The 13,148-nt window shown below is 48.9% G+C and overlaps 1 protein-coding gene across 2 annotated transcripts; it reads left to right on the forward strand.

Annotated features, from left to right (window-relative positions):
- Positions 1-2,768: 2,768 nt before the first annotated feature.
- Positions 2,769-10,183, forward strand: TMEM250 (transmembrane protein 250). 2 transcript variants are annotated; one of them, XM_032233082.1, is made up of 2 exons: positions 2,769-2,925; positions 9,529-10,183. In XM_032233082.1, exons 1-2 carry the CDS (start codon positions 2,858-2,860, stop codon positions 10,082-10,084), a joined length of 624 nt encoding a protein of 207 aa, XP_032088973.1. In that variant the 5' UTR covers positions 2,769-2,857; the 3' UTR covers positions 10,085-10,183. The 2 variants fall into 2 exon arrangements, with proteins under 2 accessions (XP_032088973.1, XP_032088974.1); XM_032233083.1 differs by having other exon boundaries at positions 2,783-2,887.
- Positions 10,184-13,148: the final 2,965 nt, after the last annotated feature.

The following is a 13,148-nucleotide window of genomic DNA, read 5'->3' on the forward strand; positions in this document are numbered from 1 at the left end:
GCGATTTAATTGAGAGAAGTTATGGGAACCTGACAGTTTTATGCATGTTTGATGAAGTATTATAAGCTGGGTTTTTTTTATTTTGCATAATTTGACTTTACATTCTACGCAGGAGGAGACACCCCCCCCCCCCAATCACCTATTCATGACCCAAATAAACTCTTTTAAGATGCACATATCTATAATTTATTTCAAGCTCAGTTATCTGTCACAGGTTGGTCCGGCGGTATTCTCCTCCTCGTTTTTCTTCTTTTGCCAAAGTGACAAAATACATTGAAAGTAATATTTGTTGCTCTTCAGCTCGCAGTATAAATCCTTGGCAATGCACACATTTTATTTAAAGTTTTGAAAGAAGGAGAAGTCATCGTTTACAGGGCTGGAAGTATCAAATAAATGCAGGCAGACCATCCAAGGCACGATATTCTCTGTTGGTTGCCAGTAAAACCCCATCAACACAAACCTTGTTCAATCAACAGGAGGAGAAGCTGCATCATTAGGGAAATTGCCACCATGCTGGGGCAAAAGACTTTAATGCATCTCACTTTCCCTGCAGCTGAATTTATAACTAAAGGATGGTGAAAGATGCCAAGCTGACGTTTGATCTTTGTTCATTTTATCCTTAAACTCCCGTATCTGGCGTGGCGCTTGGCCAGAGCCTGATGTGGGCCGAAGGAGCCACTGGCTTCTTTTGCTGGGTATCTTGGACTCCGGGTTCCGTCCACCAGCCAATGCCATCTGGATACTACCCGGGGGAGGGCCTTCTCTGTGGCAGCTCCGGCCCTCTGGAATGAACTCCCCGCGGAGATCCGGACCCTCACCTCTCTCCAGGCCTTCCGGAAAGCCGTCAAAACCTGGCTGTGCCGGCAGGCCTGAGGTTGATGAGTTCCCCTCCCCTCTCGACTGGTATGGCTGTGTGATTTTCGTGCATTTTAATTATGTGTACTGTTGTTTATGTTCCCTTTCCCCCTGAGTTGTTCGCCGCCCTGAGTCCCTCCTGGAGAAGGGCGGCATACAAATAAACCAAATACAATACAATAAATACAATACAATACAATGCCCATCATCTACTGGCCCACCAGGCCCAGCAAAAGCGTGCCTCTTCTTTTCCTTAGTGATGTTTGGTTCAAATGGGCATCATCAGCCTTTCTGCGAAGACCTCAAACTGAGTGGGATGCAACACCCCTCCCCCAAAAAAACCTGGACTCCTGCTCCCATCATTAGTCCACTAACTGTTGCAGAAAACCAGGCTAAGAAGGATGATCCTGTCACTGGTGAGAGTCTTTTTGCACTTCGAACATTGGGCAGAAGACATCAAAGCAGAGCCAGCCGAACAAATAGGTTTAAAAATAGTTTCGATCCTCGGGCTTTCAGACTCTTAAACACAACCACAATCACTCCACCCACCCACGGAAATGTATGTAGTCTTTTTTTTTCTTTCCCCCTAATTACTTGCACTGGGATTATTCTTTATACTACTTATGTTGTTTGCATTTATCATAGATTGCACCAGTGAGCTAAAAACCAATTTCGTTGTGTTTATTTTGCACAATGACAATAAAGGCTATGCTATACTAATACCTATACCAGTGTTTCTCAACCTTGGCAACTTGAAGACGTCTGGACTTCAACTCCCAGAATTCTGGGAGTTGAAGTCCAGTCGTCTTCAAGTTGCCAAGGTTGAGAAACACTGACCTATACCAATACCTATACTATTATTGTGACTCAGCAGAAGTTTGCTGTGAGTTGAGTCGGGAGGCAGGAATAACAATGCAGCTGGGGCTCCTTAGTGTGGTCTTCTGGAGATAAAAGGACTGATGGTGCCACGCCTTGGTTGCAGAAGTCAACGTTCACTCGTTCGTTCGTGGTTCGCCGTTCATCGGTCGTGGTTTGTTTGTGAGAGGCACTTGGATAAGTGATTCGCTTTCTGTAACTCTGATTCAAAGAGACACTTGGAGAAGTGATTGGCTTTCTTTCTGTACACCTGGTTTGGCCGTAAGAGATCTTTGTTTTTGCATTCTGTTATCTTCTTGACAGAGACTTTATTTATGTTTAATTTTGGGCTCGCAGCCAGCCTGAGCCGAGGACTGATAAAGTTAGTTCCTTTTAAGTCTGTCTGCCTGTCGTATTTGAACGAGTGAAGAAGGGGGGGTCAGAACAACTATGCTATTGCTATTACTATACTATGATGGGGCTACATGTTGCCTTCCAATGTGCCACGCTCCAATTCTCATCGTCCCCGATCAGCAGGGTCCATTCTGGTGGAGGGTTTCATTTACTTTATTTTATTTATTCCGTTAGATCAGTGTTTCTCAACCTTGCCTACTTGAAGATGTCCGGACTTCAACTCCCACAATTCCCCAGCCAGCATTCGCTGGCTGGGGAATTCTGGGAGTTGAAGTCCGGACATCTTCAAGTGGCCAAGGTTGAGAAACACTGCGTTAGATAACACATATGTATAAGTGTAAACGTGATTTGAATACATGAAATGGATAGGGATACAAAGGAAGGGCAGGGGGAATCCAGGCAGAGACAGGTGCCCCTGTACTCCCTCTCCCATGCTCCCCAGGAGGGTGGAGGATGGGAGGGAGAGTCCAGCCCAGCTCCCGCTCTCCCCCCCATCCGCGCAGATGGGACCTGGAGTCCAAAGAGGGCAAAAGGAGAGCCCCCCGCCCGCGCGCCTGCGCGCCCGTTGCTAGGCGACGGCTTCCCGGCGCGCGCTTCCCCCCCTCCCTCCCAGGGGGGGAGGCGGCGCCTGCCGATGACGCCATCGCCGCGCGCGGGCCCCTTCCGCCGCCGGCCCTGAGGAAGCGGAGTCGCCGCCGCCGCCGCCGCCCGAGACCGGCTTCCCTCCGCCGCCATGGCCCGCAGACGCCTCGGCCGACGCCCGGTGAGTCCTCCGACGGCCCCTTGCCTCAGCGCCGCTAGGTAGGCCGCCGGGCCCAGCAGGGGGCGCCCCCTCCTCCCCTCAGCTGGCGGGACTACAGGTCCCATCCTCCCCCCCCTCCGCTGAACCCCCCCTCCTACCGTGCGCATGAAGCCCCTGTGGCCCCGCAGGCAGTGCGCATCGAGGCCGGGACCATCCCGGGGGGGTCTCTGGGCTGCTGAAGCGGAGCGGGAGAGAGCCCGGCCCGAGATCAGCAGCGGCCGAGATTTGGGCTTCCTCCCGCGGGGGGTGGGGGTGGCCGGGGGGGGGGTCCTGTCCCTCTCCTGGGGGTGGATGGGGAGGATGGCTGAACGGGGCCAACGTCCCAGCTGGGCCCTGGGTGCGAATCCCCCCCCCCCGCCCTCTCTGCCTGTCAGTGAGTGAGGGTCCTAATAATGGGGTTATTATAGCAACGGCCCTTAGACTTATATATATGCTGCTTTCACCCTGCTTCCCAGCCCTCTCTAAGGGGCTCACAGAGTCAGCCTATCGACCCCAACCATCTGGGTCCTCATTTGATCCACCTCGGAAGGACTGGAAGGCTGAGTCAACCAGGAGCCAGTCAGGATCGAACTCCAGGATTAGCCAGCGATACGGCATTCTAACCACTGTGCCACCACAGCAGATAGAAAGATAGACAGACAGACAACGATCGGTAGATGATGATGATGATAGATAGTTAAATAGAAAGATAGATATGATACATAGGTAGGTAGATAGGTAGGTAGATGATAGATAGATAGATAGATAGATAGATAGATAGATAGATAGATAGATAGATATAGATAGATAGATAGATAGATGATAGATAGATATAGATAGATGATAGATAGATAGATAGATAGATAGATAGATAGATAGATAGATAGATAGATAGATGATAGATAGATATAGATAGATTAGATAGATAAATAGATGATAGATAGATAGATAGATAGATAGATAGATAGATAGATAGATAGATAGATAGATAGATAGATAGATAGATAGATAGATGATAGATAGATATAGATAGATGATAGATAGATAGATAGATAGATAGATGATAGATAGATATAGATAGATTAGATAGATAAATAGATGATAGATAGATAGATAGATAGATAGATAGATAGATAGATAGATAGATAGATGATAGATAGATATAGATAGATTAGATAGATAAATAGATGATAGATAGATAGATAGATAGATAGATGATAGATAGATAGATAGATAGATAGATAGATAGATAGATGATATAGATAGATAGATAGATGATAGATAGATATAGATAGATTAGATAGATAAATAGATGATAGATAGATAGATAGATAGATAGATAGATAGATAGATAGATAGGTATGATATGTAGGTAGGTAGGTAGGTAGTCCTCGGTTTCGGTCGGACCTGGACTCCACACCCGCAGATCCAGCCGAGACACAGGGGAATAGCTTGGCAGACCATCTCTGGGTTGAGTTTCAGGATGTTTCCTCCGGGGATGTGGACAAGGCTATGCGAGCTGTGAGTGCCTCCACCTGTATACTGGACCCGTGTCCCTCCTGGCTGGTTGCCAACAGCAGTGAGGTGACACGAGGCTGGATCCACGCGGTTTTCACCGCTTCCCTTCGGGAGGGGCACTTCCCCGCCGCACTTAAAGCGGCGGTGGTGAGACCCCTCCTGAAGAAACCATCCTTGGATCCAGCCGTTCTTAATAACTATCGTCAAGTCTCCAACCTCCCCTTTGTGGGGAAGGTTGTTGAGAAGGTGGTGGCCTTCCAGCTTCAGCGTACCTTGGAGGAAGCTAGCTATCTTGACCCCTTCCAGTCTGGCTTCAGGCCCGGTTACAGCACAGAAACCGCTTTGGTCGCATTGACCGATGATCTCTGGAGAGCCAGAGATGGAGGCCATGCGTCCATCCTGGTTCTCCTTGACCTCTCAGCGGCTTTCGATACCATCGACCATGGTATCCTTCTGCGACGACTGCGGGAGGTGGGAGTGGGAGGCACTGTTTTGCGGTGGTTCTCCTCCTACCTCTCGGACAGGTCGCAGTCGGTGTTGGTGGGGGGGCAGAGATCGTCCCTGAGGCCCCTAACTTATGGGGTGCCGCAGGGTTCGGTCTTATCCCCCCTACTATTCAACATATACATGAAACCGCTGGGCGAGATCATTCGGAGGCACGGGATAAAATACCATCAATACGCGGATGATACACAGCTGTATCTGTCCGCCCCGTGCCAACTCAATGAAGCGGTGGACGTGATGAACCGGGGTCTTGAGGCCGTTAAGGACTGGATGAGAGTTAACAAACTGGTACTCAACCCAGACAAGACCGAGTGGCTGTTGTGTTTCCCTCCCAACAATTTGGCCAACATTCCATCAATCAGGCTGGGGGGTCAAAATTTATACCCCTCAGACAGGGTCCGCAACTTGGGAGTCCTCCTGGACCCACAGCTGACTTTTGACCATCATTTGTCAGCTGTGACCAGGGGGGCATTTGCCCAGGTTCGCCTGGTGTGCCAGTTGCGACCCTACCTGAACCGGGAGGCTCTCACAACAGTCACTCGTGCCCTTGTGACCTCTAGGCTGGAATACTGCAATGTGCTCTACATGGGGCTGCCCTTGAAGAGCATCCGGCGACTTCAGCTAGTCCAGAACGCAGCCGCGCGAGTGATTGTGGGCGCACCGCGGTTCGCCCACATAACACCGATCCTCCGTGAGCTGCGCTGGCTACCTGTTGATCTCCGGGTGCGCTTCAAGGTGCTACTCACCATTCATAAAGCCCTTCATGGTAGTGGATCTGACTATTTGAGAGACCGCCTCCTGCCAATTACCTCCCTTCGTCCCATCAGATCGCATAGAGTAGGCCTCCTTCGAATTCCATCCGCCAGTCAGTGCCGACTGGCGACTACGCGGAGGAGAGCCTTCTCGGTTGCAGCTCCGACGCTTTGGAACAATCTCCCCGTGGAGATTCGCACCCTTACCACCGTCCAGACCTTCCACACAGCCCTCAAGATCTGGCTATCCCGTCAGGCCTGGGGATAAGTCCCTAATTTTGCCCCGCCCGAATGTCGAATGAATGTTGTGTTTTATTGGTTATTTTCTTTTATTCACATTTTTTGTGTCCTGTCTCACACACCCCCTCCTATGAAATGTAAGCCGCCCTGAGTCCCCTTAGGGAAAAGGGCGGCCTATAAATGTCAATAAAATGACTAAAAAATGACTAGATAGATAGATAGATAGATATGATACGTAGGTAGGTAGGTAGGTAGGTAGGTAGGTAGGTAGGTAGGTAGGTAGGTAGGTAGGTAGGTAGATAAATAGATAGATAGATAGATAGATAGATAGATAGATAGATGATAGATAGATAGATAGATAGATAGATGATAGATATGATACGTAGGTAGGTAGGTAGGTAGGTAGGTAGGTAGGTAGATAGATAGATAGATAGATAGATAGATAGATAGATAGATAGATATGATACGTAGGTAGGTAGGTAGGTAGGTAGGTAGGTAGATAGATAGATGATAGATAGATAGATAGATAGATAGATAGATAGATAGATAGATAGATAGATAGATAGATAGATGATAGATATGATACGTAGGTAGGTAGGTAGGTAGGTAGGTAGGTAGATAGATAGATAGATAGATAGATAGATAGATAGATAGATAGATAGATGATAGATATGATACGTAGGTAGGTAGGTAGGTAGGTAGATAGATAGATAGATAGATAGATAGATAGATAGATAGATAGATAGATAGATAGATAGATAGATATGATACGTAGGTAGGTAGGTAGGTAGATAGATAGATAGATGATAGATAGATAGATAGATGATAGATATGATACGTAGGTAGGTAGGTAGGTAGGTAGGTAGGTAGGTAGGTAGGTAGGTAGATAGATAGATAGATAGATAGATAGATAGATAGATAGATAGATAGATAGATAGATAGATAGATAGATATGATACGTAGGTAGGTAGGTAGGTAGGTAGGTAGATGATAGATAGATAGATAGATAGATAGATAGATAGATGATAGATAGATAGATAGATAGATAGATAGATAGATAGATAGATAGATAGATAGATAGATAGATGATAGATATGATACGTAGGTAGGTAGGTAGGTAGGTAGGTAGGTAGATAGATAGATAGATAGATAGATAGATAGATAGATAGATAGATAGATAGATAGATAGATAGATAGATGATAGATATGATACGTAGGTAGGTAGGTAGGTAGGTAGGTAGATAGATAGATAGATAGATAGATAGATAGATAGATAGATAGATAGATAGATAGATAGATATGATACGTAGGTAGGTAGGTAGGTAGATAGATAGATAGATAGATAGATAGATGATAGATAGATAGATAGATGATAGATATGATACGTAGGTAGGTAGGTAGGTAGGTAGGTAGATAGATAGATAGATAGATAGATAGATAGATAGATAGATAGATAGATAGATAGATAGATAGATAGATAGATGATAGATATGATACGTAGGTAGGTAGGTAGGTAGGTAGGTAGATGATAGATAGATAGATAGATAGATAGATAGATAGATAGATAGATAGATAGATAGATAGATAGATATGATACGTAGGTAGGTAGGTAGGTAGGTAGGTAGATGATAGATAGATAGATAGATAGATAGATAGATAGATAGATAGATAGAGCACTTATATACCGCTTCATAGGGCTTTCAGTCCCCTTTAAGCGGTTTACAGAGTCAGCCTATCGCCCCCAACAATCTGGGTCCTTGTTTTACCCACCTCGGAAGCACAAGTCAACCTTGAGCCTGGTGAGATTCGAACTGCCGAACCTTTTGCAGCCAGCAGTCAGCAGAGGTAGCCTGCACTACTGCACTCTGACCACTGCGCCACCGTGGCTCCTTATAATATTATAATATCGGAGGGGAATCCTCACGGGAGCCCTTTGGGTTAAGGCACCAGCCTGGAGACTGGGAGACTGTGAGTTCTAGTCCCGCTTTGGCTGGGGTGGTTTGATACAACTCTTTCTCTTAGCCTTTGCAGAGTTGTCGTTGTTGTTGTTGTTGTTGTGGGCAGATAGGAGGAGGAAGGAGTTCAGTGTTTATGGATATTCGCTGCCCAGGGTTGTTTATTAAAATAATAACAACAGGATGTAAGTTAAAAGTGATGTGATTGTATCCAAGCCACACTAAGATATCAGGTGCTACTCAAAGGCAGGTGAGAACTCCTTTGTGGAAATACATTAAGGGAGGCAGGCGAAAGAGCCTTATAGCCCACCAAAGGACAGGAGGGGAGGAAGGGAGACCCTCCCTAGTTTTTTGGGAAGCAAAATGGGGGAGGAGAGGAAATGGCCTTTCACGCTTGCAAGATTCTGTGATTACTTTAAAGTGAAGTTGGTGTTTTTAGCCCTGGTAGATGCTGGGTTTCATGCTTCCTACCTCGCAGGGCTGTAAGTGAGCAGGTGCAGAACCTGCTAGAAATAGCAATAGCAATAGCAATAGCAATAGCAGTAGACTTATATACCGCTTCATAGGCCTTTCAGGCCTCTCTAAGCGGTTTACAGAGAGTCAGCATATTGCCCCCAACAATCTGGGTCCTCATTTTACCCACCTCGGAAGGATGGAAGGCTGAGTCAACCCTGAGCCGGTGAGATTTGAACCGCTGACCTGCTGATCTAGCAGTAGCCTGCAGTGCTGCATTTTAACCACTGCGCCACCTTGGCGGGACCACCTTCCACCTTCACTCCCATCTCTTCCTTCCAATTGCACACGTCTTTTTCTGACACCCCCCCCCCCCCAAGATGGCACCATTCATATTTTTCCTCCCGAAACTTTTGCTGGTCCTCCCAGCCCCACCAGGGGGTGATTTAGTCTTTAACCAGTGGCTTCTTTAACTTGTGCTTCCATCTTTCTTTTCCTGACTTTTAAAGAGTTCTGTAACCTCTGGTCTTCACTGATTCCCCTCCAGCTGGTTCCTGTGGCCCTTTGCTCTTGACCGGTGGCCTCCAAACTTGACAACCTCAAGCATGGCTGGCTGAGGAGTTCTGGGAATCAAAGCCCACAAGTCTTTAAAGTTGCCAAGTTTGGTCTAGACCATTGATGGTGAACCTCTTTGGCACCAAGTGCTGAAAAGGGAGTGCGCGCTCGTCAGGGAGAGAAGCTGCCAAGTGGGCATGCGCGTGCTGGGAAATGAACTTCTGGTTTCCAGCACATGCTGGCGCACTGACCGCCTTGTCTTCCGGTTACTGGCGCGCAGGTGCACCATGATCACCTGGCTGGAGCACATGTGCACAATGGAAACCAGAAGACCAGCTCTTCCGGTTTCCGGGACTGCTGCGTGCACAGAAAACAGCTGATCATCACCCGTCCACGCATGCCAGAAACCCAGAGGAGGAACGGGCGATGCCACGCATGCCATAGGTTTGCCATCACGGGTCTAGACTTTTGAGCCAATGCATCACTGCATCCATCGGGACCTTCCAAATCCCAGTAAAGGTTGGTTGGATCCGGTGCCTGGTGGCCCCGTGGAGAGTTATCGGGGGCGCGTCTTCCGCTCGGAGCCGGCTGTCCTCCTTCTTCTCCCTTTTCCTCAACCTCGCTCTCCTTCTCTTCCTTCCTGCAGGCAGCTTCCGCCTCGGCACGTCCGGGCCGTGTCCACCCTCCTGGCTCGCTGGCCTCCCCTCCCATCTTCACGGAAGCGGCCGGGGCCGCCCGCTGCCAGCCTGGCTCTCCGGTTGTGTAAAAAGCCGGGCTGCCCGATGCCTGTCATCCCTATCCCACGGCGGGTTCGGTCTTTCCACGGGCCCCACACGACCTGCCTGCACTCGGCCTGCGGGCCGGTCCGGACCGCCCCCCTGGTGCGCACCAAGTACAACAACTTTGACATCTACCTGAAGTCCCGCTGGATGTACGGGGTGATCCGCTTCCTGCTGTACTTCAGCTGCAGCCTGTTCACCTCCGTCCTCTGGGTGGCGCTGGCGGTCTTGTTTTGCATTCAGTACCTGGGCATCCGTTTCTTCCTCCGCTTCCAGTACAAACTCTCTATCACCCTGCTGCTGATGGGAAGGCGGCGCGTGGACTTTAGCCTGCTCAACGAGCTGCTCGTCTATGCCATCCATGTCACCATGCTGCTGGTGGGCGGGCTGGGCTGGTGCTTCATGGTCTTTGTCGATATGTAAATAAAAGCCGGGTAGTGGGAGGAGCCAGAGGCAGGGTGAGTCTTGGCCTTGGAGGGTCAGGTCCCTCTCTGATCCTTCCTCCACCCTCCTCCTGCAATCTCTCTCTCTCTCTCTCTCTCTCTCCCTCTCCCTCCGCCCTCTAACACGAGTCTATGTCAGGGGTCTCCAACCTTGGCAACTTTACGACTTGTGGAACTTCAACTCCCAGAATTCTGGGAATTGGAAGTCCGCAAAGTGTTAAAATTGCCAAAGTTGACAACTTTTCTGGCTGAGGAATTCTGGGAGTTGAAGTTCCGCAAGTCGTAAAGTTGCCAAGGTTGGAGACACTAGGCCACTTCGCTTATGGTTAGAGAGAGAGCATGTCGACCGCCTTGTAAAAGCCATGAAGGCTGATGCTTCTCAGGAAGACTGGCACCAGATGTTGCAGCTGACTACACACACACACACACACGTACACACACACACACCAGGGTAACTTGCAGCTCCTGCATCGTCTTCCATTCCCTTCGGCTGTTCGGTCTACGGAAGTCATTTCTTGATTTCTCTCACGTTGGGCCGATCGTCTCTCGTTCGTTTAAAAATCCGGAATATTTTTGTTCATCCAATGTGTTTTTAGAAATCTCTCTCCTTTCTACCCCCGCTGCCCCCCCCCGCAAAAAAAAGCCTAGTAATAATTTTTACTTGTTCTTTGGCGGCCTTGTTTCATTTCGCAGTTGCTGGCGAGCAGCCTCTAAGTTTACCGTTCGAAGGAAACATGGGTGCTGCTGGCAGGCTCATGTGTGGCCATGTACAGTACGGGTTGTGCTGCCTTTATGTCCCCTTATGTGCACTTCAGGCTGAAGGTTTGATGTTATCTTATTCTCTCTGTTTGTGTGTCTCTCTGTGTCTCTGTCTGTCTCTGTCTCTCTGTCTCTGTCTCTCCCTCTCTCCCTCTCTCTATCTCTCTCTCTCTCTCTGTGTCTCTCTGTCTGTCTCTCTCTGTCTCCCTCTCTCTCTGTCTCTCTCTGTCTATCTGTCTCTGTCTCTGCTTGTCTGTCTCTGTCTCTCTGTCTCTCTCTGTGTCTCTGTCTCTCCCTCCCCCCTCTCTCTGTCTCTCTCTCTTTCTGTCTGTCTCTCTGTGTCTCTCTCTGTCTCCCTCTCTCTCTGTCTCTCTGTCTCTGTCTCTATCTGTGTCTCAGTCTCTCTCTGTGTCTCTCCCTCTCTCTCTCTCTCTCTCTGCCTCTGTCTCTGTCTCTCTGTCTCCCTCTCTGTCTATCTGTCTCTGTCTCTCTCTGTGTCTCAGTCTTTCTCTGTGTCTCTGTCTCTCCCTCTCTCTGTGTGTGTGTGTCTCTCTCTCTGTCTGTCTCTCTGTGTCTCTGTCTGTCTCTGTCTCTCTATCTCCCTCTCTCTCTGTCTATTTGTCTCTGTCTATTTGTCTCTGTCTCTGCTTGTCTGTCTCTGTCTCTCTCTCTCCCTCTCTCCCTCCCTCTCTCTCTCTCTCTGTCTTCTCATTCATACAATGCACAGACTTTTGAAAGTTGCAATTGTTTATGCATTAAAACTGAAGGCTGCTGAAACCGGTGTAATATGGGAGAGAAATGGGCTGTGAGTTAGAATGTCCCAGGTTCAGGCCCTCTTTCTGCCCAGAATTTAATGGCTGGATTCACACAACCCTCCTTACCCTTCAGCCTGGTTGGGATTGTAGCACCTGCTGCGTGTGTCAACAAACTGTATCGCGTCTTAACAACGTGCAGGAGCAACAACTGAGGTCCCATACGGGGCTGAATGACGGAGGGGAACCTTTTGAGCAAAGGCAGCCTTCACGGGGACTTTAGTAACCGACAATTCCTTGCTTTCAGCCCATTCGCAGCATCCCTCAGATGGTGGCCTGTCTCCTGGAGCCATGGGGGGTCACAATGAGGACCACGTGGAGGCTGCCCTTAGGACAAGCCAATAGGCCTCCTTTGACATCCATGTTGTGGCAGGAGATCATGTTGCATATGCGCAGCCTCTTGTGCATGTGAGCAGATGCATAGGAGCCGTGGCGCTGCTGTCCAGCAGAGAACACCCTCCCCCCCTCAGGGGCTGGTGAGAACGCCAAAGAAATCTCTCTTTCCTGCTCCTTGAAAAAGTGGGGTGACAGAGGGCCTCGCCCTAGAGTGGCGCTTCTCAACTTCGGCAGCTTGAAGGTGTGTGGACTTCCAGAATCCCTAGCCTAGGAAATATGAATGTGTACACATTATGTACTCCCTTTTTTAATGATCCTGTAATCCCTTAATTTGGGGTAGATTCAGGGCAGCTGGATGGAGTTGAGCATTTACTGGCTGGATGCCCTTCCTGACGCCTATACGGGAGTTCACAGCAGATGCTTTTCCTTTGCACAGAGCCGAGGTGGCGCAGTCGTTAGGGTGCAGTACTGCAGGCCACTTCAGCTGACTGTTATCTGCAGTTCAGCGACTCAAGGTTGACTCAGCCTTCCATCCTCCCAAGGTGGGTGAAATGAGGACCCAGACTGTGGGGGCGATATGCTGACTCTGTAAACCGCTTAGAGAGGGCTGAAAGCCCTATCAAGCGTTATATAAGTCTAACTGCTATTGCTATTGCTGTGCGCCCAGAGACAGAAAATCTGCTGCTACCAAGGATTGAACCCCCAACCTTCCCAGTGAGAAGCAAGGGTCTTCCCCATGCCATGCGCCTACCTTCCTTCGTTCCTCCCTCCCTGACATATACACATATGCTTCTATCTATCCGGACACAAACCTTCAGAATTCCCCAGCCAGTATGTGTGACTTCAGTTCCCAGAATTCCCACATGAGGACTTCAGTCCTCGTTCATTGGTCAGGCTGGCTGTGGAATTCTGGGAGTGGAAGTTCTCAAGAATGGGAAACTTTGCCCTGAAAAGCACGAAGGCAGAGAGTTAAGTGGGATCTGGCTATCGTGTAACCTTTTTCCTCAACTCTTCCTCTGCCTCCTCTGCTCCTCGAGGGACCAAATGCAGCTTCCTCTTCCTGTCCCTGCGTTGCCCTTGAAGGGTCTCCCCCCACTCGCTCTCCCTCCTTCCGCTCAGCATCCTTCGCCCCAGAGC

This window comes from Thamnophis elegans, chromosome 16 (genome assembly GCF_009769535.1).
Source record: "Thamnophis elegans isolate rThaEle1 chromosome 16, rThaEle1.pri, whole genome shotgun sequence".
Taxonomy (NCBI): domain Eukaryota; kingdom Metazoa; phylum Chordata; class Lepidosauria; order Squamata; family Colubridae; genus Thamnophis; species Thamnophis elegans.